The sequence below is a fragment of the Anopheles ziemanni genome, chromosome 2, assembly GCF_943734765.1.
Source record: "Anopheles ziemanni chromosome 2, idAnoZiCoDA_A2_x.2, whole genome shotgun sequence".
NCBI classification, from domain to species: Eukaryota; Metazoa; Arthropoda; class Insecta; order Diptera; family Culicidae; genus Anopheles; species Anopheles ziemanni.
This window is the reverse complement of record NC_080705.1, coordinates 10947537-10974473: the sequence shown is the minus strand read 5'-3', so window position 1 is coordinate 10974473 and position 26937 is coordinate 10947537. Positions and strand designations below refer to the sequence as shown.

Here is a 26937-nt window from a genome sequence, read left to right as displayed (position 1 = left end):
TCCAATCCCTCGCTCGGCTGCGCTGGTGTGTGTGGCCTTTCCAACGCGCTGGAGCAGCTCGGCGATACCAATTTGGCATGCGCCTTCCCGCTCTCTCCCTTTGCGAGGTACGAGCTGCTTGTCTTTTTGGCATTTGCGTAAAATGTCAAAATAATCAACCCAGTTTTGTATGGAGTATAAATTTTCAAGATACAAAACTGATTGACAGCGCACTGTGGGCTACATTTGAATTATGTTTTTACGTTGAAAAATAGTTTACACAAAAAAGTTGTTACTTTAATACAATATCAGTATAATTAATCATATAGTAAACGATTCATCAAGATAATTGATTCAAAAAACACTGTTTGATTTAACATTTGTTTTGTTCACTGGTTATGTTGTAACTCATGTCCATCGAAATGCATGTTGATTTCAATAACATTGCTGCAATATGAATTTATACAACAATCAGTGACTTAAAGACTGTGTAAGAGCTATTTAGCTATAAAAACATATGTATATAATTTGGGTCCGTCATCTCTTCCGAAAACAAATGTATTCTTTCAAAATGTCAGCGAAAATAGACAAATTCGTTGAAGTGCAATTCATTGCAATCGGATCTTTTTCTCACCTACCCCCAGATGGATGTGAAACTAATGGATTTTCGTTTGTCATATATGCTTAGAGTGTAATATATTTTGTTCCTTTTCAGGCAATATAAACTTATCTTCTAATTTAAATGAAATAAGTGAAACATTCTATTCCCCTTCATCCCGCTACAAAACAACGTGAACAACAAAACTTCGAACTTCATATTGTTTGATTCCAATTCGGCTGAATAGAAACATTACATTTATTCACTATTATTTTTGTTATTATCATCTTCTCGCCAATCCTCGGTCAATTCACAGCACATAGAAGTTATGTGCCGGCCAACGGGAGGAAGAAAGGATTTTCGGGCAGGAAAGCGCGCGCATGAAAGCATGGTCTGCGATCAACACACACCACCAACCACAATCGATCGTATTCACCACAATCACTTGGAATATAATGTTAATCTTCAGCGAAACGTAGAAGCAAAAAGTAAACGAATGTTTTCTGTTGCTCGCCGTATTTGAGCGAGAAAAGTAAGAGTAAGGATGTAACACTCGGACAGCGACGGCTAAGCGAATCTGTACGCTTAGGCTTCGGCATCGGCCTGGATCTTGGCCATGAATTCGGCCTTGTGCTTCGCGATCTTCTCCTTGCGAGCCTCGAGGCTGAGCTTGGCCAGATTCCATCGCTTCTTGGTAACCTTCTTCTCGGGTTTCTTCGTGAAGGAAGGATCCTTGCGGATGGCGGCGTGGGCATTCTTGTAGATGTTTTCGATCTGATTAGAAAAGAAATAACAAACAAGAGGATTATTTTTTAGCTACTTTCAATTAGGCAAATACTTTAGTGGTGAATGTACGATAAAATCAAGGAAGTTTGCTAGGTGGGTGTTATCCTGCAAACTCCGAACTATTTTGGTCGTAGTTTACTGTTGTCCACTTTCGGAAACTATCGTGACACGTCAAGGATCAACGACAGAAATTTGGGTGGACGTGCAATAAATGCAATGTGAATGCTACACGATACTTGAGGGGAGAATTAATTTTAAGCAACTTTCAATTAGGCAAATACTTTAGTACTGAATGTACGATAAAATCAAGGAAGTTTGCTAGGTAGGTATTATCCTGTAAACTCCGAACTATTTTGGTCGTAGTTTACTGTTGTCCACTTTCGGAAACTATCGTGACACATCAAGGATCAACGACAGAAATTTGGGTGGACGTGCAATAAATGCAATGTGAAAGATAAACGATACTTACATCATCGGCCTTGATGCCCAGGGAAATGTACTTGCTGAACTGGCGTTTGAATGCCTCCTCATCCTCCTCCTCCAGCGTGCGCATGTAGTTGGCGACATGCAGACCGAAGATATGGTCGCGGTGCATTTCAGCATTGAAGCTCTTGTTCTCCGCGCTGTATCCCGGGAAGCGCTTGACCGAGTGCGGGATGTTCAATCCGCCATCGACAGCACCCTTCATGGCGCCGAACACACGGGCTCCGGTGGTGGTGCGGGCCAAGCCAACGTCCAGGTAGCAACGGAAGGCAGCCGGGCCATCATCGACCGCCTCAACCAGGTACTCCTCACCGGTCACATCGGTGCAACCAGCGTACAGGGTATCCAGGCGCAGCTTCTGCAGAATACGGCGAGCAGCCAGCAGACCGGTGCAGTAGGCAGCAGCATAGTTGGTCAGACCAACCTTAACACCATAACGTGGCAGCTCGTGCGAGTAGGCCGCGCAGACCATGCGATCGCCCTCAATGCGGGCATAGGCAATCTGACAGGTGATGTCGCGATTGCTGAGACGAACGATCAGACGGTACTTCGGCGTGTTGTATTTGTTTTTGTCCTGGAAAATCAGGCGCTTACGGGCATAGTAGTCGGTCTTTCCCTCGCGACGACGACGGAACCTGACCTGGTACCGCTTGAAGTACTGCTTGTTCTTCACTACTTTAACGAATCCCTGAGGAGAGATGAGGGAGAAAAGAAGAAACAACCGGATCAGATGTGCATCAATGTGAGGTTAGGGTCACCCCTGTGTTACCAATGCATTCGAGTTGTTTATATCAGTTCATTTTCTACCAAATACTATCGAAATAAGGTGTAAACACGTTGCTAAAGCTGAAATGGGCATGTTAATGTTGATAAGTTAAACTTTTCACCGACGAACGCCAAAAGATTCCATCCGACCGACCCACGTCTTCACCACCAGACACTATAAATGCTAGAAGATGTCTTGGACACCGAAATTACTCTTTTTCACAGCCCGATAGTCGCCAAAACACTTTAACTCGATGGAATATGAACTGATATAACGAATCCACACATTTGTAGTACAGAAAACCTACCATTTCGGCTTAATTTGGGAGAAATTCGACACACGAAACGTTCAGCACGTTTTCCACACGTCGGTGCCTACAGAAAAAAGAAAGAAAGAAGATGGCGCTGCGACCGACAATCGACAAAGTGACAGCTAGCTGTCACTCTGACGTTGAGGGGTAGGAATATGTATGAGCTAATCCGTCGCAACACTGTGCACAAAAAGAATCGAAAAATCTATTTTGAAAATTGGCTAGTTTTCCTCTTATATTTTTTTAACATGCTTTATAGTTGTAAATGAAAGATGAGGGCTTAAGCTGAACAAAATACATACTTTTTTAATTGTAAACAATGCAAAAAAAAACCCTAATCCCATCGTTGCGGTAGTGAACTTTTTGATGTAAACGCGAGGGCTAGTACCCCATGTGACAGCATTCTGATTTGTTTTTCTTTTTCGGTTCAGTACACACATCCACGACGAAACCTATCGGTTTTCAAGTGTCCGCTAGAGAAAAAATGTACTAATTATTCCCCTTCCTAGTTGCTTCCAGTTTGTGCTATGGGAAATGAACAGTCTCAGCTGAAAGGAGTTGAAATTAGCAAGAAAGCGATCCAGGTGACCGACTATTGGTCACTGTACAATGGCGAGCTGCCGAACCCGAACGGCGCACCAAGTAGCAGCATATCGATATTCCAAGGTGAAACCCTAGTCAGCGGGCAGTTCTGGACGAATCAAAACCCGCTAGAACGTGCAATCAAAAATCTGAAAATCTACCGCCACCCCTACATCTTGAAGTACTTTGCATCATGGAGCAAGGGTTCGCTGAAAATGTTGGCCACGGAACGCTGCCGACCGCTGGCGACGTGCCTGAACATTACGAGCGATGTCCAGATATGCCTTGGGCTGAGGAACATACTGTGTGCACTTATCTTCCTTCTTGAGCAGGCGGCGGTGCGCCATCTCAGTATCAGCATCTCGTCCATCTATGTCACGGACGATGGAGCCTGGAGGCTGGCCGGGTTCGAGCATCTCTGGAGAACGAACGATTTCAATCAAACGTTGCTGGAAAAATCCCAACCTTACCGGTACAACAAGGCGATCGATCCCAACGAACTCGCGAGCAAAGGTCAATCGCTGGAACAGTTTGCGTTCGGTGTCATGTGCGAGGAAATACTCCACAACAAAACGGACATCAACATTCCCTCGGTGGAGGACTTTAAGGCTTACTGTGCGACGCACCTTAAGCATGGCAACCCGGCGATGCGCCCGAACCTTTCCGCCGTCCTGCTGCATCCGATCTTCAACCATGACTTCATACTCATACATTCCTTCCTGACCGAGCTCCCACTAAAAAACACCCAGTCGAAGCAGGAATTCTTCATCAGCCTGGCGGATCGGTTGCGCTCCTTCGACCCGGAAACGGTGGCCGAACAGATGTGCTCGTTGCTGCTGTCGCGCATCGTGCTGCTCGACACGACCGCCCAGCTGTGCGTGACGCCGTACGTGCTGCGGCCGAAAACCGACGATCTTTCACCGGGGCTGTTTACGCCCAAAATCTTTTCGACATACATTTTGCCAAAGGTTAAACAGGTGTTCTGTGTGCAGGACGCACAGATACGGCTTATGCTGTTGGAGTACTTCCCGGCGTACGTGGAGTTTTTCACGAAGGAAGATCTGCAAGATCATATATTACCTCAGGTAAGAAAACGAAGCTATCCAGGAAGGAACCCGATTTCGTTAAAGTATATATTTTCTGACGTTGTATTGTTTCTTTAAATTGGAACTGATGAATAGATATAATAAAATAATCCCCTATATGGTTTAAAAATAAATCATTAATTAAATGGCATTTCAAATCTTTCTCGTTTCAGCTTTTGCTCGGTATTAAAGACACGAACGATGTGCTGGTGGCGAAAACACTGCTCTGCTTGGCCGATCTCGTACCCATCCTCGGTTCGGCGCTGGTGATCGGTGGAAATCGTAGTAAAATATTCGCCGATGGCCGACCACAGGGCATACCGGATGCGGCCAATCCCTGGAGTGGGGTCCGCTCGATAACACCGGTCATTGGATCGGACGAATTTCTATCCGGCAGTCCGGTGCCGGATGGCGGTGGAGACAACAGCACGTCGCTTTCGTCGGTGCTGATGGCGCAGAATAATTTTAACATCATGCCCGAACGATTGTCACCCGAGGGAGAGGATATCTATCAGACCAACTCCGATGTGGAGATCGAGGTGGACGAGTGGAGCGACTGGGAGAATGATGGCAACGAACGAACGGTAAACCACCCTCTATCCGGCAGGGACACGAACGGTCCACAGATCGAAGAACCTCCAAGCGCTACTGGCAACGGGAACTCGGTGGAAGCTCGTCAAACAGAAGCGCACGTTACAAGGGAAAATTCTCTGGAATCAAAACGAAAACCATCCCGTGACGTGCAACCGGAGGAAAGCCTTGAACGGTTGGACATCAAGGTGAAAAAGATCGACCCGGCAGGGGGCGAAGATTTCGATTTCTTCAAAGACATGGAACCAGTAATCCAAAAAGCGAACGTTCTTCTCATTGACGACGATGACGACACGGCCAACAACGATGATGTCGGCGGTGGGTCACTGGAGCGATTAAATCCACCACAAGTGAAATCACACACACCCGAACAGCAGGACGTCCCAGAGCAACAGAACGCACGATCCCAGAAGGGTGCCGATAAGGAGGAAGAGTTCCCCCTGGTAAACAGCAGTCGGTTGGAGATTAAGGTGGACGAGATGGAAAACACCGAGGACGGTTGGGGCGACGAGGGTAACGAGGATTGGTGAACGAAAGTGGCTCCAAAGTGGGTCACATATATGCAAGCACTAATTATAAGCATTTGTGTTTTTTTTATTTAGCTTTAGAAAATAAAGAAATTTTAAAGCGGTTACCACATGGAGGATGTTTGGGATTTTTTTTGCTGGCAAGGGGTTCAATGGCCGAAGTTAGTGATGTTGGGGAAGAAAGCAAATAAAATTTGGTTTTAAAATTTTAGATTGCGCTAAAGATGAGATGTGAATGAAATGAAAAATCACAATCAAGAACAATTTCTTAAATTAAATATGCACTGATATGGTGTTCATTTCCAACTGAATTCGTAACCGGTAACATACGGAACACAAAAATCAGCCTAAGGGCAAACAAGAGCTTCACATGATTTAAGTCTAGCTCGGAGTGGCGCCGTTCGATTGGTCCCAAGGCACACCCGGAGGTGTCGTACTTGCTGATAACGGGCCGCAACAAGCCGTAAACTTGCACTTGGTGCCCCATGCATACCGACCACGTTGTGCATCATTACCAAACCAAAAACCGGTCTCGTACTAGAGGAGAACCGGAGGATCCGGACGAGGGTAAGCTTTTGTAAACAAATCAATTACTGTGGACTTGGCGATCCATTCCACCATTGGAGGAGCTGTAAAGAAAACAGAACAATACACTGGCAAAGTCGTTAAAAAAGACGATTCGTTCGAAGATGGCTGTTAATGTGTACAGCGGACATGTTTATTTTCACAACGCGCAGCAAAATGCGCCAAGAGCGCATTCCTTAAAAATAGTCATTTTCACAGGCTGTTTAACTTCATTTACATATTTACTGGATGCTTATATTTATTACTAGCGGAATGCTTGCACGCGGGATGGCACTTAAACTTAGCCCGGCCCTTAATCTTAGAGAGATGTAACGGTGAAGAGAGAAACTTAGGAGGCCGTGGGTTTGCAGCCCCTGCCACCTCCAATTGCGCCTACTTTGTTCACAGCTCAGCAAAACTACGAGGTGTACGCAAATGAAGCGATAATAAATCGATCCCCAGCGTGGCCCACCACTTCCGGGCGAATGTCGCCATGGCCGGTGTCGGGCCGGTGTTTGCGTCGCTTGACCTTTCTCCTTCGATTAATCACCTATTCAGTACACGCCGAGTGTGCACACTCAAACAAGTTGAGCAAGATCGAGCGCTGGAAGCTGAGCACACTGTAACTGCGGGTTATCGACCGCCGGCACACGGAACACGTCTCGCTGGACCCGCTCCAGCTGCGCCGTATCACACATGAACCGGGCCGCACTGTATCCGTCCAGCAGGGCTTCTAGTCGACTTTCGTTCAACAGCGCAGTGGGCACGCTGTCCGCCTGTAGAGAATTGTCCAGCTGTTCGCGAATCAGACAGGAGAGAGTGGGACCAACGGTGGCGCCGGCACGGGGCCGCTCGGAGATCGCTCCGACGATCAGATCCACATCGTGCACGGTTGCGTACGATGCGCGTATCGTTGCCAAATCGTCCGGTCGGAGGACCTGCTCGAGATCGGCCCACCCGGCCACCGGTTTGCCATTGCACAGCGTGTAGTAGTCGGTGTACCGGGCCAACCCATGGTCACGCCCTCGCTGGATGTCTAGGGCGAGCACGTCCAGACCGACGTTCCGTGAGCCGAACAGAAGATGTGCCACATCGTCCACGTACGCCGTGTCGAGGGACATTGCGCTCTGTCCAAGCACACTACCCACCAGATGGGCAAAGTATTCACGCTTTCGAAGATCTTTCGGCCGATAGAAGAGCTTCTCCAGGTCGTACGAACTGACCGCGCTGGTGATCTCACCCGGCATCATCGTGTTGTAGAATCGGATGGCGACCGTCGCAAACTCGTTACTCACACGGTCGTCCCGCTCGACCGGAATGTCCTCAGTTGGTCGTGTCCGCTCGCCCGTGACCACGCTCAGCCACTCCTGGACGATCCGCTGGTAGATGCGTGTGTTAATCCGACGGGCCACCGTAAAAAGCTGGTCATCGCTCCAAGCCGGTTTTAACAGTGCCAAGTGTTTGGCCAACCGGTTGTGCGAACGTAGGAACAGCGTGTGCATGAGCGTAATGTAAGGGTTCACATTGACGCGTGTGTCCCCAGACTCGTAGCAGATGGTTTCGAGGGTTGAGTCGGCCACGCACAAATTTCCGCTGGCCGCTTCCGTTAGATACTCGACCGAGTCGTACAGATGTGACTTCAGCCGTCCGCCCTTGCCGGTTCGTAGGGACTGCGTGTCATTGGCGAGGTTACCGTACAGCTGGGAAAGGTCCAATCGATCCGTGGCCTGGTTCAGTTGGTTAGCCGGACCGAGCCGACAACCGTCCCCGACGGAAAGGGCACTTCGTACGTAGTTAAGGCACGTCGCTCGGTACGTGCGATAGTACGGATCGTCCTCTGGGACTTGCAGTGGCTTGCAGGACGGATGTCGGTAGCGAGGCAGCAGCTGACCGTGCTCCGTCGAACAGCACTCGATGTCCACCCCGTCGTGCATGGTCTGAACGGTGGTTTTGGCGAGATCGTGCTCGATAAACTGACTCCACTGGACGAGTGCGACCGACCGGGTCGCATCCCGTGCGTCTACACTGCGCGAATGGAACTTGCTGGAAATTTCCCTGGCCAACGGGAGCTCCCCACCGGCCGTGCTGCGCCGGAACGCGTAGATACCGTCGTCGTACGCCGCCGGAAGCAACCGACGGTACTCGTCGTTGTACTCCTTCGTCTCGACCACATTCCGACACTCGCGCCCGATCGGTGCCCCCTCGGGAACGATGATCCCGCCAAGGTAAAGGCCACATTCGTACGAGGGAATGCCGGCCGGAGCGCAGTATCGATTGACAAAGAACGTGGACGCACGGAGGACGTTGCGGGCGAGTACATCCTGCCGCTGGGTGTCGGGAGTTGGATGGCCATCGATGATCTGCGCGTACGTTGTCCCGCCGCGGACCACCTTCACCCGCGAACCGGCGATCGTTCCTTCCAACCGTTTCGACTTTTCGAACACGGCCTCGCTGTAGTCGAGCGCTTCCTCGACGTTGGCGTTGGTGGCAAAGCGTTCCAGTTTCCGGGCAAGGGCGGGTGGTAACTCGTAACGGTCCACCACGGGAGAATCGTCCACCGTTAACGAGCTCACGTAATTTTGGTCCCGGAATAATCCAAAAAGAGCAACCACAATGCACACTGACACTCTCATTTTAGTTTCAAAGTCCTTTTTAGTAGTCTATCAGTTAACTTTCTTCCCACTCAAATCAACTCAACACTCCAAAGTCACTACCGGGACCAAACTTATCTCCTCCTTGCGACGCGCGAAGAGGCAAGTGCGTCCACCCGATCGGATTGCTAGCGAAGAACTAAATCTTTGCCCTCGCCGGAGCACTGTTGTTTACTGTTGATTTAAAACATTATCATTTTCCGTTTACCGCACCACTCCATCATGCCGCAAACAAGTTCCTGCCACCGCAGGCCAGCAAGCAAACAAGCACGCTCGCGCACACACACACAGAAAACCACAACCCCGCGGCCATGAGGGCCACATAAGGGGGCACCGCGATGATCCAACCAACCCCGCGCATTGCGGTTCGATTCCGTCCGTACGTTGGACACTATGGGATCGGTCACCATTTCGGTCGGGAAGAAGCGACCTAATTTGATGTTAATTTAATCTAAAGTATACACAAGTGTTGTTGAACTAAATGCAAGCAAATACATTTTAATCAGTAGAAGAAAACTAACTTGTGGAAATTGCAGTTGCGAAAAAAGGCCTTACAAGCAAAAGACTACTTAAACATCCGTTTAGTATGTCAGTAAAAGAACCATGCGCCACTTAAGCCGTTTAGCATACCTACTTTGATTGCAACATTGAAGAAAACAATTCAAAGATTTAAGATTATCCGTTCCTTAACATCCCATAGTTCCTCGAGCCCTTATCGGAGATGTTCCTCCATCGGTTGTCTGAAAACCGGCTGGATGTGGGCAAACGTAGGGAGACACCCTGTCCCATTCATTCACTCCAGCGCTTTCTATTTACGCTGCAGCATTCGATGCGTCAACCGATCTTGGTTGCTTCCAGCACTGTGTTCTAGGGATTGCGTGACTCTATGTGGTTTTACCTACGTGTGTTTGTCTACTATTCGACCGGTTGAAGGGTCCACTGTTATTGACGACCGGGGTGACATCGAAAAACGTACCCACCCATGTGCACCTTCCAACGGTCGTAATTTAAATAATTTTACCGCGTGCTCTCGAGCGCCGCGGAGTACGATCGCCATCTTCTCCCCTGCTACGGCAAGGACGTGTTGTGACTTGTGATTTTAAAGACGCAAGGACTGGCCGAACGCGTACGTACACTAACCGTAAGGCATTTGGAAAATCGAGACGATTCCTCTTTAGCCTGCGAATGGTTTCATTTCTGGTATCATTTCCCATTCCAGCCAAAGTACACCCAAAGTCCGGATTCCGATTCCGTCTACTAATTGAACGCAATTAGCTTGCCATTTGGCGGTAATTATTCTCAAGCCGCGATCAGTGCCGATCGCGGCACGTTGCCGTTTTCCTGGCAAGCAGCATAGCGATCTTCGACGGTGACACATGTCTGAGGTTTGCGGGGCCAACACACGCAACCCCGTAGAATGGCACACAACGGGACCAACAGTGTCATTACGGCCACAATGGTAAATGATTCATCATTACAAACCAGACACGCTAACTTTAATAGATCCTATTGGAGGGAAAAATAAATCAATGAAAATTTAAGTAGATTGAACTCACTGGAGGTTAGAAGTTCAGTTTTTACTAACATTCAATATTCCCTTATACTCTCTAAAATAAAACCATTGTATAACTACCTTTCGTAGATATTGAGCACCTTTCTCCTTTCGAGTATGCGAAAAGTTCAAGGGAACCATCAGCAGTTGAATAATACACCTCGTCGTTGAAATCCGGTAGAAACTATGGTTACATCCGATCTGCCTCAATCTGGATTCGGCTGGTGTCTGATCGGTTCAACAGTTTGTCGGTTCTGGACAAAAAAACCGGTCGCACACGACTGGCCCACCGTTTGTTGTGTCGACCGTTTCTTCCATTTCCAGCAGGAAGGCGCAGTTCGAACTTTGCTCGCACAACCCTTGTTGTTTGCCAGGGTTTCACAGCTGGATTGTTTTTAAAACTGGCCGGGATTATTTTCACAAACGCGTCAAACATTGAACAACACAAAACATTTTCTAGGGCGAGTGAATCAGCGTTGGATAAACCAACGCGCAATTACAAGTGATAGTTCTCTTCGTGAAACAAAAGAAGAGGATTTCTCATCTTTAAACCGATGTGTTGGAAAAATGAGTAATAGCTTATAACTTAACCGAGACATGGGCGCATTCTGTAGGGAAATATTTACAAGATTTATGAACAAACTTAGATAGAAAACTGTATCTACGTCAACGTTCCGGTCGTATTTATCGACCTTCTTTAAATTCCATCATGGTTTGCTATGCCTACCATTTCTAGTTTTATCCCTTCAGTTTAGTTGTGTTAGAAGAAAATTCTTCCTAATGTCATCGTTGCCAAACTGTTTGTCAATCATTTTACCGTGTTTAATTACTTCCCCGTTACCATGGAAATATTTTCTATCTTGAGTTCTTTCCCAGGGATTATCAAACAACTCCATCAATTTTCATATTGCTCGCGATAGAATAATTTATTCATAGTTGATTTCACTCACCGTCCTTCCAAGAGACGATTTGGTTTCGCACTTCAATGTCCGTTAATACGCACGTCATGTGCAATTGCGTACTGCAGTTTATCGCATACGATACTTTTTGTCTTGTGCTTCCAGCGTACCGGGGGTCGGAAAGTATATGCAGTGAGGCCGACACCCGCACCGTTATTCAGTAAGCTGTAGTGCGGAAATCTTGATTAAATGCTAATATGCTGCTTGTTCGTTGACAAATATTCCTTCCTATATATCACTTGCGTAAGCCAATTCGAAACTCATCTCAAAATATCACGCAAAATGTAGCGAACCTATGATTAATTAATCCTTCGGCACTGTTTCGTTCTCGCCGCTAGTACTACTCCTTCTTTCTACTACCGCACTTAATATTCCGCATGTTTGCTGGACAGTATTTACAGTGTGTGGTTTGTTTGTTGCTGATGATAGTTGCGGTTCGTAAAGAGCGCGGAAATGTAGCACCCGAAAGAAAAGAGCACAAACAAGATGCACGAAGAAATGAATGTAGAAGCCTACTGTGTGTACCTGGTGCATCGAGACTGGTTTCCGGGCGTTTTGAAACGTGGTATGATTATATGTGGCGATACTGCTGCCAGCCAGTGCTGTGTACTGGTTTGCCTTCCAATTGGATGGACGATTGATTTGCTTGCTGTTTGTAATCTTCTAAGTGGCCACCATTCTATACGCGCGAGGCTTAGTAATGCTGATCTGGAAGCGTGTGGTGTAGGCTAATGCTGATAATGTTTCATGTGTTTCCACCGTTTGTATGAGAAATATACGATCTCTGCACTATCTGTTATTGTCCATTGTGAATGCTCATTATTTTCGCGCTCCGTTAAGCAAAAACGGTCCCTGAAGGTCCCTTTCCACCATATTTACATGGCGACGATCCATTAGAACAGAATGGCAAAGATGGTGATTTATGAAGCGAGCGAGGAAAATATGTTCGTACCGCAGAAGCGCAACCTCATTGGACAGAATGATGAAGACGGTTGTGTGTTGAAAGCTATGCACAAAAATTACATCAGAATGCCTCTCGGGTAAAGTAACCCCCCCTCATTCCCTCTCTAGGCTCTAGCTGGCGCAGATGGAATGCGCAATCTAACTCAAAAGTGTAATTGACGTTATTTATACGTTCTTCTTGCTGATCTTGTCAAACACCGTATGAAGAGAAGCTTGGCAGAGAAATGATGGATGGATGATTATTGAAATTGGTTCCGTTTTGAAATTCGTCGTTGTTATTTGTGTTGAGAAACCTATTACCTTACTTTTCCCGCATCCTCTCTAGCTCGCCCTTCTCCTTGTACGGTCAAAATTGCTCGTTTCAGTACGTTTCGCTTCATACGATCGTAAACGTGTCTAAAAAGCCAATAAGCTGTCTATAAACTGTATATCATATCTTTATATAAAACCGTTCGCTATCTGCAGCTGCATTTTCCTTCGGCTTGCCAGTTTACTGTTTGCCTTCAAGAGGGGTTCGATATCATTTTCTCGAGGCACACGTTACGTTAAACTGTTCGTTTCTGTTGTGCCATCATCCTAACCGTCGGTCAGAGTCTATTTTACAAGGAATAGATGGGTGATGTATCATGTTTGTTTTGCTCGGCACCTTCCACATATTGTAATATCTCTTGTGTAACATAAGTGGAACCAATATTGATTAATACCTCAACAGAAATAACAAGTACCCTAAATTTCTTTTTGGCTCGTCCAAATTGGTCACTTATTTCAGACTGCTTTACGTATGATGATGCTTTATTTTCATACGTCTATCCAATGCACTTTTTACCTTTTATACAGTAAAAAGCACCATCGGAATAAGTAGTGGGCAGTATCTTACACTATAGTATAGTTCAATATTGATGCAATACGCTGCCGAAATTAATAGCATTTCAGCGTGATAGTTGTGAATTCCATTCTGGAGAGAAGGTGATATGATTATCAAACAATATATATTCGTATTTTTATATGCTTATTCATTTGCAACTGTTTCCGAACCTGTAACCTATCGACTTCGACTAACGCTGGCCAACGGATCCTTAAAAGCTACTGCAAGAAATTGAGGTTAGCAGCTTCGTAGGGCTGATCGTATATAGAAATGATTTACGGAAATGCGCTGCAAATGTGAGAAAAGTGGAATGATTAGTAACAGAGTGAACGTAAATCGGGCAAATCTATGTATTAAATCTGGCTTCAAATTTTGTGTGCATGAAACGCTATTGGTGCGGGTTACCGGACAAAGAAACAAAATTAACAGTTGAACTACCTAACCAATAGAAAACGACAACAATCGAAGGAAAACAAAATGTGCAATTTGAGATCTTACATCTTTAGCGTTCAGTGTATTTCATGTTCATGTGGTGAAAACAAAAGCGTCCTACAATAGTGGGGAGATTGGTTTTTCAATTTCTTTTCGTGTTTACAAATATCGTTCGTTTCCAAAATAAAAACCTAATATTCCCGCCGTGACGGAGTTTCCCAGTCTGGCGATGTTTTGTTTTGAGCCTAAATATAATTAAATTTTGGATCGTTTTTGTTTCTTATCAAAATGTTTCTACCGTCCCGTTGTTACACGCACAGACCATTGGTGCTTTTTGATCCTTTCTTTGCAATTTGAGTCTCGTATGACCAGAAGTATGAAAGCTACCAATGTTTAGCCTTATTCACCCCTAATATGCATAAAAACAAATACTAAACGTGCCTATCTTAAATGATAACACACCAGCACTTACTAGAGTAGCATAAATCTTTTCGCTTTAACAAAAAAAAAAGAAGAACAATCAAACCGTTCCCAAGCTTCGACATTGACTGACTTAAACATAACATTTGCTTAGCAACTCTCCTTACAATTCTTCTTTAATCCGTCGAGTTTTTTCCTTCTAATTTCATTTGTTTTATAATGCTCTATCTATGCAATGTCATCTTTACGGAGGTAAATAAATAGAAAAAAGAAGAACTTGCTGTTTGTGTTTAAGTTTCATCTTCGCAATGGTGTGTACTCATGGGATGTTTCTAAGTTTGCTCACGCTTGATTCTTCCCCAAGCTAATCGGCGATACGCCGTCATCAATTCTTCAAAACACTAATAAAGACTAGTAGCAGTGAGTAGTGGTGGTAAAGGAGTAGAAAAGTACAAACACTAAACTGCTGCTAACTAATGTGATGCAAATGGTGCTACAAAACAAACAACCGAATAGTCGTAGAAATACGAGGCATAATAATTATTCACTACTTTCGCTGGATTTATAACATAATACACGCTAGAAATAAATACATCTTCGTGAAGCAATATGTACAACAAAACGTTTACCGAAACGGTGTCGTCAAACCAATGTGATGCTGTTCAGTTAAAAGCAAAAAATTGATAGCAAAATAAAGAGTGGCACACAAACCTTCCTCGGTCGCTTCCATCCCACTCGCAGCATTATGTGTGTGTGTATCCACTGTGAGATTTGGATGAGGTTTTTATGAGGCGCCTTCTAGGAACGAGATTTTCTTTTCTGGCCGTCCTTTATGTAATTTTGTGATTGTTTTTGTATCGATCTCTCACCAAAGCGACACGGCGTCCCTTATTATTGGATGCTGATTGGAATTGCCACCACCGTCGTCTCGAGTGGAACACAATTTTCTCCAAGAACGAGCCTTTGAGCGGAGGATTTTTTCGGTGTTGATAGAAGTTGAAATTTTCAACCATAGGGCAGTGGAAAATGGAATGGAAAGAAGGCAAAAAACCGTGTCAGTTGGAATATTAATAAAAGTCAACATGCTCACTACAGCACCGGTCACTACACTTGCCAGTGATATTACGACTTTACCGCAAAACAAGTATAAAACTGATATTTGGCTATCGAATGCCAGTCAAAAAAAGTGAAAAAAAGAGTACAAAAAACTAAAGAATTTCAATATCATCACAGAACATATACCAGTGCCTGCCGAGGGAACCTACTCCAGAGCAGAACACATTTAAAAAAAAAACAAACATATCAAAAACTAAACCAAGCACACAAACGCTGTTCGACGACATCTACCGACCAAACGGAACGGAACGAAGAAAACGAAACACACTTCCTGTACACAATAATCTACCGTGGCGTGGTACCGACGAATGGTCCCGCGCTTCACGTTCTAATACATATGATTGGAGAAAATTCGGTACCCGTCCGGATCGCGCGTATCGTCCACGATGTCGCTCGTGAGCCACGGGTGGTCGAGAATGTCCTCGCTGGAAAACCGCAGCTCCGGATCGGATTGCAGCATGTTGATGATCAGATCGCGCACACTGTCGCCAATGTTGTTCCAGTAAGGTGCGGGAAAGTCAAAGTACCCGTTCAGGATGGCATCGAACAGCTGCTCCTGCTGGTTCTCGGGTGACACGAACGGTGGGAAACCGCACAGCAGAATGTACAGTATGATACCGGCGGCCCAAACGTCAATCTGTGTTGGACATGGAAGGGATTTGTTAAAACTTTTCTGAAGAAAAAAAAAGCTAATGGGAAACAGTAACTCTTACCTTCACACCGTAGCCCGATTCCATGAGTATCTCCGGTGCGACATAGGTCGGGGTTCCACAGATAGAAAGCAACGGTTCCGTCACTTCACAGGCCAGTCCAAAGTCTCCAAGCTTCAGCAGGACCACATTACCATCACTGTCTAGTTCCACCTGTACCAGCACGAAACGCAATGTTAACCAATCTCGCTCACTAAACGTAATAACACCACGCGCGTGTCACTCACCAGTAAATTCTCCGGTTTGATGTCCCGATGGACGATGCTAAGGGAATGCATGTAAGCCATGGCGGACGCCAGGTGTTTCATCATGATCTTCGACTGGTTCTCGGAGAAGCGCGTCACCCGCGTTATGGCATCGAACAGATCGCCCCCGCGCACCAGTTCCAGCACGAGGTACATGTTTTTGATCGTTTCGATGTCGTGCACCAGCTGGATGATGTACGGATGGTTTAGCTTCTTCATTACCCGAATCTCCGCTGCTAGGTAGTGATCCTGGACGAAGTGTGTGTGGAGAAAAACATTTAGAACTTTGTTTGATCTTTGTTACTGTTTATGTGCAAGAAATTTACCTTGCCGGAACATTTCGACTTATCGATAATTTTCAATGCAAATTCGGTGTTTTTCTGCTTGTCTTTTAGCTTCAGTACTACGGCAAAGTTTCCGTCACCTAGTCGTGTGGAAAAAAAAACATCATTAAATAACGTTTGCACAATAAAAGAAGGATAATATTAATTCTGAAACACACACTTACCAATCACTGTCCCAAGGGTGTATTTCGCCTGCAGTTCCAGTGGCAACGAATCGGGCAGGATGCCCCCATTTAGCACCGATTCGTCCACGCAAACGAACGTATCGTTGTGGCTCTTGACCGGCATCTTGGGCTTCGGTCCCGTCCGCGTCGTACTGCTGCGGAGCGTTTTCCGGTGGGCCGCGATCGCCTTACTTTCTTCCGCCTCGAGCTCGAAATCGTTCACACCGACCCGTTCGTTGCCGTACGCAAAGAATACGTCATCGTCCCCGAAGAACTGTGCCAGCTGCTGCACCGGGACACCCGAAACGGTGAACACCTTCCGTACGCAGCCCGTGTCCAGCTTGACGCACTGTGTGATGGCCGTCAGCACGTGCTCGTACGTTGGACTGTTGCGTTTGTTCAGCAGTAATCGTAGGATCTGGAAGCCGGAAAAAAGGTGTCATGGAATAGAATGTGAACCCAACGGGGTGTTGCAGTAATCAGCTTTCGTGGTTACCTTTCGTGGCTTCACGCCATTTCTTATGAGCGTCACGATCCGGGGATGCACCACCGAGTCGATCTCTTTCAGCGGGGTGCCACCATTAGAGCCTCCGTTTTTTACCGGTGAAAGTGGGCGTATTATTCTAGAACAACAAAAACAAAACATACAAGTGCCACTCTCTTCAACCCCTTCCGGTTCCCCTTCACCAACCCAATGATGATCCTTACCTAGACAGTCTGTTGGGGTTCTTGGTGTTGGTGTTTAATACATTATACTCTATCCGCTTGAAACCTTCATTGTTGCAGGAACATACGTAGCTCTTTCCGTCCTCCAGATCGTCCACCTTCTCGATCTTCTTACCCTCGAGGGTGTAGATTGCCCGAATCGCACCCGTCAGTGTGACGCTGTCCTCGAGCAGTCGCGTTAAATCTTCCGTCAAACTATCGAAAGATCTGCCGGCGAACATAAACACAAATTAGATTGGGGATCACGTCGGATTGGGTCACTCTTCTCCCTCCCCCTTTCGTACCAACCTGTAACGCTCTACCGAGACCGGTATCGTGCTGCCGGGATAGAACTTGTCGCCGTTACGAAAAAATCGTATCCGTTTCGCTTTTTTCGCCGGCGTCCGACTGCTCGAGATGCGCTTCTTCAGTGTGTTCGATTTGTTGTGCGTGCCCCCGCTGAGGTCGAGATCGATCAGCTCCTTTTCCAGCTCCGAGTTTGAGCTGGTCCGGCTGTTGCTTCGACTGAGCGTCGAAGTTGTATGGGTGCTCACTTCCATACCGCCGTCTTTTTTGCTGCCGTTCGCCCGTGGTTCCTCAATTTTGTCGGCGGTATGATCCGCTTGGAAAATGGCTTTTCCAACTAGACTAGACGCCTGTGCTCCTGAAACGAAATGAGGTAAGCGAAACCGAACACACATGAATATTACGGAAACACTCTTCCGGGGGCGACGAAAAATGGGGTTTGTGGCATATTTCCATTACTGCCGAAATATATTTCCTAACTACCACCTCCATATCGTCATCGAAAGTACACACTAGCAGCACATTATCATTGGCATCATTATCATCGTCATCATCACTATTATTATGGCCGTAACAAGTGGCATTGCGTACTGCACATCGCATTAGCGTCAATCATTAATAAAATCCCCCCAGCTGGAAGTAGTAGAAATGCTCCCGAATGCATCATCGTCCATCGGACATCAATAATATTAGACTCCAATACCATCGTACTGGACCAAACCTATAATCCGTTCGGAAATGCTGCATCGAGTTGGAAAATAGAGCGAGGTAGTTTTGATTTTCGTTTCCGAAAAATTGGGGTAATAGATAATTATTTCCTTCCATGGCTTCCATTGGCCACGGATTGGACTGAAAATTGTAATATAATGAAAACTTCGGAAAAAATAACTTCGACGATCCATATTCACGTTTCTTTATTCAAACTTTGAAGAAGTTAATATTTTTTTTATATATTTTATTTGAATGTATTTTAGAATCAATCAACTTGTTTTCGACAATATTTTTTTCTTTAATTTAACGTTTTTCCTTGATTTTAAAGTTAACCAAACATTGTATCAATAATAACTTGTCTTCCATTTAAGGTCCTTATTTCCCCATTTTAGCTTGTTTTCAAATAAACTTCTTTAATTTACTGCAGCCAATGTAAAGCCCTGGTGGTTGCATGACTTTAATGCAATTGCAACGGAAGTACAGTAAAGAACCAAATACTGCAAGCCAAATATCATAACCCTTGACCTTATGATGCTGATGTTTCTACAACCTTCTTACACCGAACTAACCTTGAACTAGCACCGAGTGAGCGTTTGTAATTGGCCTGGCGATTAAAACGAAAGCCAAGCTCAGCTCCAAAGGAAAATCAGCTGGTTCCGTTTGCGAGAGAAACTTTTTTCTTCCACGTTATCGCGTGGCTCACTTAACGTGCAAGCAGGGATAAAGATTTTACCCCCTTCGGAGGGTTTGGTGCGGGGTAAGAAAAGTATGTTATTTGTACTTGTTACTTTTTAGCTTCGGACCACAGCTCTACCGTATGTTTTACTTTGCTCCCCTTGGTGGTAGAGATTTGTTAAATTAGTTTTATTTTTCAACTTGTAATTGGTTGGGGAAAATGTGACTTCCCCGGGCCGAGGGATCCATAAATGAATTGAACGCTTGGAAAGTCAACCAGGGTAACCTGCGGTTGGGGAACGTGGCTCCCTTTTGCAAGACGTCAAAACTGGCATTTAACTGTCTCCGAAGGGTGCCACAGCTGCACAACCCCCCGAAGTGCAAATTGCATTGTCGGTGGTGCCCGGTGACGCCTTGCAGTCGGGCGAACTGCAATCAATGGCGTGCGCAATCATTAACGACGCGATTTTTTCCCTTCCTTCAACAGACCGAGTGCCGTTATAGTGTTATTTGTTTATCAGAGCGCGTAGGGTTGACCATGATGGTGGTTTGGTGCAGTGCAGCTTCCTTCCAGTTAGCAACAGCCGTTGCTTAAGCCAGATATAAAACGACTCGTCGACTGTCACTTTTGGTTATGTCTACATTCAGTACGCAATGTCATGCAGGATAAATGAATCGATAAAAACAGTATTCCTTGTGATTTCTTTTATTTAGCGATCATTTGCATCGCAAAGCGCCGAAGGGGACCAGGTTCGTTTTCCTTCTTGTCAATTTGAAGTGCTTTACCTGATTGCAGAAATGCGGGAATGGAAATAGTCCTCATTCCCAACATTTCGCTAACGAAATGCAGACGTCAAACGGGCGTCGGATTCCCGCATACACGCGTGATAATTGATTCCTCTTCGCCATTTACATAACATCGTTCCGCAACAGTCGCTCCAGTGGCCGGTTTCACATCGCAATCGGACTCCCCCAGTGTGAGGGAAGCGCGAATACGGCAACATCGCCAGTGAAACGGAAACGATACTCGCCACACCACCCGCCCAGGGTGCCATACCCGGAGTAGGGATAGGTTTGATTTTCCCTCCCGGCATGATTGATTCGCGCGCGGTGGCGTAATGGAAATTGCGATCGAGCCATGCGATCGGCAACAACTCACCGACTGCATAAGTAAACATCGGTCGGGAGATGTGAGCACAAGAAAGCAACCTCCAAATCCAAGATCATCTACACCCCGCTCCTTCCCCCCCTCCTTTTCCCCATGACCGACCGACCGTGCGGATTCAATTAGACATGTTTTGTTTGCGAAGGAAAAATAATCGGTGAATCACACCAACACCCCAAAAAAATTGACCGGAAGCATAATTTTTTGTTCGCTTTTTGAATCCCACCGATCTGCTTCGAAAGCATGATCTCGTTTTGCTCGAACCAAACCAATTAAAGAGTTCCTCCCCGCCCGGTTGGGGGGTTGGAATAGATTCGATTCGAGGTTATCGTCGTTTGCGAAGTCTGATGGAGGAGCTCATGGGATGGGATGGGTAGGTAAGCGAGTTTAATGACGTTTGGTTGGATGGTTAATTAACCTTCCGATCGATTTAGATAAGGGAAGGAAAATTGAAATGGGTAAATAAACTACACATTCCCTTCGAGACACTGTTGTTTACTCCATAGTCAACTGTAACGGGCCTTGAGACAAATTGTTTCGTGTCTGTGATTTTTCCTTTGTTTATTTTCCTTGAGGTTATTGGTGACGAAGAAAATTTAACTGAAACATAAAAAAAAGTTTACGTCAAATTCCTTTAAAAAAATATTTATTTAATAACAAGTGTATCACAATATTCCTCCCTTCGACACTGGTTTATCTTTCCTCGATGTAGCACCCCGTCTTGTTTGCTTTTGTTTGCCGACCGATCCAGTTCAATGTCAACCCATCCGAGGGTATGATTTACATTTCAACCCGTCCACGGCACGGTCTTTGTTTATCAGCAACTTTCCCGCACACTTCCTCGTCTAGCAGGGTGGAAAGACAAGTTGAACATACTCACTGTATTTCTAATACTAGCACTAACACACAACACAATCGATATGTGTTGATCGTACAAACTACAGCACGCCCAGATGGGAAGAGGAAGAGGAACACGCAATCTTTTCGTGGTCTGTTGGAAATGCAAACAGATAAACGGCGACATGGACGAGCGTGTGTTATATGTTAGTCTTCCGTTTTCCTAATCAAACCTTTAGCAACTGTCGTTTTACAGTATAAAAACTCGTATCTGGGAGGTGGCTATATTTTTTTCCCTTTAATTCTCATCGGTTCTGCTTGCTTTCACACCAAGGCGCGCTCAAAGGCGTCCTTTGCGTAAGATTGTTTCCTTCAACAACCACGCGAACATGTGCGAGTTCGAGCATTGAAGTTACTATTGCTACCGCCAATCGAAGAGAAACCGATGGCCGTAAATGCTTCCAAAGCCCAACGCGAATGATTTACAACCAGTTCGATTAGAATTAATTGTAACGCCAGCCGGGCCTCCGCTGTCTGCAGCAACCAAACCACCACCACCACCACTACCCGGTAGCAATTATGATTATCACCCCTCCCCTCTCGTCTTAGGGTAGGTGGCCCTGGCTTTCCCTTTCGAAAACGAAACCGACCACCACGGGTCTTTTTTCCCGCCCCGGGGGCCAGCCACGGTTTCAAGCGCGAGTGCAAAGAGTCAGCCATTTAAGACACACGGAAACGTGCAGAGCTCTGGTGTCGGTGGCCGGATGCCTTCGGGAGAAAGCGTAGCCAAAACCATCGCCACACCATCGTACCACCCCATTGTCATTAGTTTTAGAGCACTTTCTTGTGTCCGCTCAGCTGTTGCGAGAGCGTGGCAACAACGACACAGCGAACCAACCGTTAATGGGCGAGAGTTTCTTAAAAAATTCTTTTATTTCCGTGCCCTAAAACTTCGCCTGCACTAACGTGTGCACCGAGAAATGGGCAAGAGGTGGGAAGAAGAGGAAGAAGCAAAAAGTACAAACTCCCCACAAAATGCGACGTGTAAAAGAGCCTTAAAGCGGAGTGATTAATCAAAGTCTCGTGCGCCGGGGTACGGTTTTCCACCTCGCTGGAAGCCGCCATCTCCATTTCTCGGGGCCCCGGTTGCCGGTCATGGAAGCGTATAGCACACCGGAAGGAAGGGTCCTTTCCCTTCCGATGGGGACGGACTGATTCATAAACTCGCCCACCACGCACGAAACGATACAACGGGGGCAGAAACGTTACTAATCGTGGCGGAGAAAGGTAGCATCACCATATTTTACGATGTCCATCAACGGACACGGGGGGCTAGGCGGGGCGAAGGCAGCCGAAAAATCGATGGATCATAAAGCCCTGTAAAAATGCTCGTTACTGCTGCTGAGCGCGGAAACCGTAACCGTCGAGTCTCGGTGCAAGAGCAATGAGGAGTAAAAGTTTATTACGGTTACGTCCCTACTCGAGAGGTGGAAATTAAAGTCAACACTACGCATGTGGCGGATCCGTAGCAGAGAGGGTAGAATGTGAACGGAATGAGCGTCTATAATCAATGGTTATTACGTCAGCGCCAATTGGGTTATCATCGAAATGTCTACAGCCACATACATCAATCCTAATCTTTTGTGACTATGTTATCGACGTTAGAAACAGTTAACACTGAGCGAATGCCGAATTCTTTTACTGGAGGATACGAAAGTAATTTTATACGGATACGAATTTAATAAAAATATGGTTAGCAAAAAGTACTGGATAAGCGAATACAATAATTTAACATAAATAAAAAATAGCAAAAGGTACAAAAATAGAAACAACTATAATCATTAGATGTAACTGATGGGTAAGAAGAAAATGATACCAAAGATAAAATATAATGAAAATTCAAACATAAAAAATAAACATAAAGACACAAGAAGATCAACAACAAAACAATACCAAACAAAAGTTGCGATTGCCGTAATATAAAACGTTAATAAAAAACAAAATTAGTAAAATATACGATAAAAAAGTAATAAATAAATAGTTATAAAGAACAAATGGCGCATACACAAATCCACAAATATATCTCACGCAAAAAAGCCCTCTACACTCCGACAGGATGGATCGATATTCATTCATAACACGTTGGAGACAAACGTCACCACGGTCTGGAAGGTTTGGCACTAATCTGGGACCATCAATTCTGCGTGTTTTGTTTGTGCAACCTTTCCGTCCTCCACCTCCATAACCTTGCCTTGGTAGAGTTACGACGAGCGATAACGAACCCGTGATGTCGTTCGGCGGGAGCATCGTCCAACGACATTTTGGCCTCGTGGCTCCTGATTAATGTTTGCGGTTTAAACTTTATGCCATCTTCTCTTCCGTCTCGACCCGAAACCCTCCACACCCCCGTTCCCTTACTCATGGGTTAAGCGATATTTCAAGGGTCATGAAAAGCGAAATGATACCGTGCGGCTTAAGCTTTAGAGTTTGGTGAAAAGGTGGAATAATATGCTGCAGAAAAGACGCTATCATCAAGATCTTGACATTGTGCTGCCTTCTGGATCTTATCCACCCATCATCCGTCCTCCTTTCCCGAGGAGGATTTCGCTATCAAAAATATTAATAAACGTTCCACCTGAGGGATTTGGGTATTATTGCTTCCTTTTTTCTCCAAACTCCAAAATGACTTCTGCAGTTGTTCCTTACCCCTCGTTGGGCTCAACATCGGCTCGTGTGTCATTGACCCCGCGTGAGGTGATCCACTGGTGCCGTTTCGCTGCTACCAAACCACCCCCAATCCCCCCGTTTCTTTTCCACGGACATTCGGAAGCACCGCTGGCCGACTCAGCGGAACGTGGAAGTAAACGACGGACGCGCTTTTTGCATTACCAATAAGTCCCCACCGCGTGTTCCCGGGGTTGAGGAGTTTCTGGAGCAAACGGCAAACCGGAAGGGGATTTTCTGGCAACCGTTCAATTTCATCTTCCGTAACGCCGCGGCTCGGCTAGGCTCCTGTTTGCTCGGATCGATAACGGAAAATTCAGCACCGAAATGACCGACCGTGGTGGTGGCCGGGGGCCACAACCTGGCCGGAAGTGACCGAAAACATAGCACCACCGCGAAGCGAAGCACACACTACCGACACACAAATACAGCCATCGTTTAGGTCGTTGCCCACCGGCGCAGGTCTCATTTAGTGGTTGTGTTGGCAAGTATTTCGGTCGAACGCCAGTATGAGGAATTATCTACACCGAAATCACAAAGCATACAGCGAGCGGATGGGAGGGAGGGAAAACAATCTGTTAAATGGCCGTGTTTATTTGTTTGTCCAAGAGGAGATAAATTTAATCCCCACCGTAATGAAGATATTATGGACGACCGTTAAATACCGCTCGCATCGCGGAATTGGTAGCGCGACATAAAGAGGCGCAAAACCCCTTCAAATGGTCGTTGAGAAGTAGTATTTGTTTACTTGGTTCGGTTTTGCTGCGGATTCACGGCGGGCAAGTGGCAAGTCGTGGATTAATAGTGTACAATAAATATGGAAGATTTACTCTACAAAACAGTACAGAATTACCAAATTTCATCAAAATTGAAATTGAAATTAAACAATTTCTAAACAAATTTTCTTTCGTTATTTTTTAATATGTTCATTACAGAAACTAGCAAGAACTGGATATTTTGTTGGAGTATCTTCTCATCTAAAAGGGAAAGTTCCATTTTCAATTAAATCCTAAAGACGTAAATAATTTTTTTGCAAGTGCTTTATAACTGTAACTTTTGTTGTGGTAAATTTCAGAAAAAAAGTCAGCGACTAGCTATGAAGTTCAATTAAGGTGAAAGACAGTCAAACGGTTGGAAAAGTCAACACAAACTATTGGAAAATTTTCAATAATTACAGATTGTTAAGAGATAGTCTATAGCACGAGAATAAGGATATGCGAACATTCATGAAAATGTGTTAAAACTATTATTGAAACCTAAAACAAAACAAATGAATGCCAAAACAATCGCATTTTAGAATATCACACACCGTTTTTCTTTTCATAAACATCTGATTCCGTCTGTTTCCCAACGTCAGAGCCAATTTTTCGCGACACAGATTTATAGGTCAAGAATATCACTCAGTGTTTTTAGACTGATTTTCACACCTTATGTGCCAAAGACCCCCACAGTCGTACAGTTCTACCACCAACCACTAATTAACGTAATTTCATTCCCCATCAACACGTCCCCACCCTTTCGGCCGCAGTATTTTTGGCGATGGCGATAGCAAACAGCACATTTACACGAAACATAATGTGGAATATCATTTTACTAGCGGGCTTGGGTGAACATGAAAAGGTCTGTGGGGCAACAAAAAAACTCGAGGTAATAAACGGAGGAAGCGTTCTTCGCATTCAAACCCAAAGGGGGCGTTATAGGAACGGAACGATCCACACGAGATTAGTTATGATATATGATTTCCCAACCCCAAAGGGAATATGGTGAGTATTTCTAAATTTAACGCTGCTTGGGATTATGTCAGTTGCAACTAAGCTTCCCCATAAAATGGAGTATAATGGGGAGACGCATTTGTGACAATTTAGCCGTTTCTTTTTCTTTCTCTCGAAGATCGCCGAAGAGGTAAGATCGTGATAATTGCCCGGCAAAGTCACGAACCGTGCCGGTGTGCCGTTAGACGTGTGTTAAATGAAAATTCGCTAACGTGCGAAGGTTGTTGACACCTGAGACACTGGCTGAGCTGATAAAAATGCGTTCAACGTACAATGTCTGCTCGGGAGAGTTTATCCTCCCCGTCGTAGTGCCTCACATTCGTCGCACTTTTTGAAGGAAAACATGTCTGTATCTTTTTTTTCTGCCCTCCGATGTTTCGTCTGCTCGCCGGGTCAAACGACTTTTGAACTGAACTAAGTCTAACAACCGTAAAATTATTATTTCATTACGATCTCCACCGTCTTCTCAACCGTCCGGAGCACATCGTTCTTTCTTTGCTTTATTTGCCCGCTCACTCGCTTCACTGACCAAAAATCAATTCGCATTAGAACGATTCGATGCTCCAGAAGCAGCGGGAGAACGACGGCCACAGTCCCAGGTAGCCACAAGACATTCCTAGGACTGTTCGGCCAGCCAATAGGCCTGTCTCAAGTCAAACGAACTAAATGCCGCTATGGAGGAGCGCCAAAGGAGAGAAAGAACTTTTAATGATCCTTTTATGGCTGGAACTGTGCCAAAGTTCATTGGGAGCCGCGGCCCCAGGTGGCCCCTCCGTCGCATCTCCTTCTCACCACCCACGCCATGTGGCTTTCAAGGTGTATGTGTTTGATATAAAAATAATAATAGTCAACTTTTACGTAACGATTTGCGATAGTTTTGTGGGCTGACAAGCCTCATATATTTCCCCGCGATGATGGAGCGTTTTTGGGTCGCCAAAGAACAGCACGTGCCACGACCATTGGTTTGGAATTGGTTTGGGGTAAATAAATGGTGCTAATTTTATATTACAAAAAGCACTTTAAGTTAACGAGATTTCTTGCCATTTTCATGTAGAATTCATTTATATTTCATTTACAAACTAAAACAGCCTGAATTTAATAAAAAATTAAACATTTAATTGACGACATTTTTGAGGGTACTAAAATAATACAAAGCTTCATTAAAGTTTAAAAAAGTCATTGAAATTCATTTTTGTAATTAATAATAACATTTTTAGGTTCATATATACTCCAACTTCACCTAGGGAAAAACATAAAACTCAAACGCACGCGGTTGACATTGAGATCACAAAGTTCGCGATGGTTTGAAGAAGTGGAGAACATTTATTATTAGAACTTCAACGCCCGGCC

At 45.4% G+C, this 26937-nt stretch overlaps 4 protein-coding genes across 4 annotated transcripts; 1 reads left to right on the top strand and 3 right to left on the bottom strand.

The window, feature by feature from the left end:
- Window positions 1-1022: 1022 nt before the first annotated feature.
- On the bottom strand, window positions 1023-3016 carry LOC131282197 (large ribosomal subunit protein uL18). The gene is made up of 3 exons (XM_058311606.1): window positions 2920-3016; window positions 1833-2534; window positions 1023-1351 (listed from the first exon to the last, which is right to left on the bottom strand). Exons 1-3 carry the CDS (start codon window positions 2920-2922, stop codon window positions 1163-1165), a joined length of 894 nt encoding a protein of 297 aa, XP_058167589.1. The 5' UTR covers window positions 2923-3016; the 3' UTR covers window positions 1023-1162.
- A 421-nt stretch (window positions 3017-3437) lies between these two features.
- Window positions 3438-5824, top strand: LOC131288042 (protein-associating with the carboxyl-terminal domain of ezrin). Its single transcript, XM_058317142.1, has 2 exons — window positions 3438-4589; window positions 4763-5824. Exons 1-2 carry the CDS (start codon window positions 3450-3452, stop codon window positions 5708-5710), a joined length of 2088 nt encoding a protein of 695 aa, XP_058173125.1. The 5' UTR covers window positions 3438-3449; the 3' UTR covers window positions 5711-5824.
- Window positions 5825-6849: 1025 nt separating this feature from the next.
- Window positions 6850-8904, bottom strand: LOC131281814 (peroxidase). Its single transcript, XM_058311168.1, has one exon. The coding sequence runs from the start codon at window positions 8902-8904 to the stop codon at window positions 6850-6852; it is 2055 nt and encodes a 684-aa protein (XP_058167151.1).
- A 6653-nt stretch (window positions 8905-15557) lies between these two features.
- Window positions 15558-18004, bottom strand: LOC131282564 (serine/threonine-protein kinase GL21140). The gene is made up of 8 exons (XM_058312069.1): window positions 17707-18004; window positions 17401-17625; window positions 17189-17315; window positions 16693-17110; window positions 16511-16608; window positions 16167-16433; window positions 15943-16092; window positions 15558-15866 (listed from the first exon to the last, which is right to left on the bottom strand). The coding sequence occupies exons 1-8, from the start codon at window positions 17955-17957 to the stop codon at window positions 15558-15560; spliced, it is 1845 nt and encodes a 614-aa protein (XP_058168052.1). The 5' UTR covers window positions 17958-18004.
- Between the last annotated feature and the right edge of the window lie 8933 nt (window positions 18005-26937).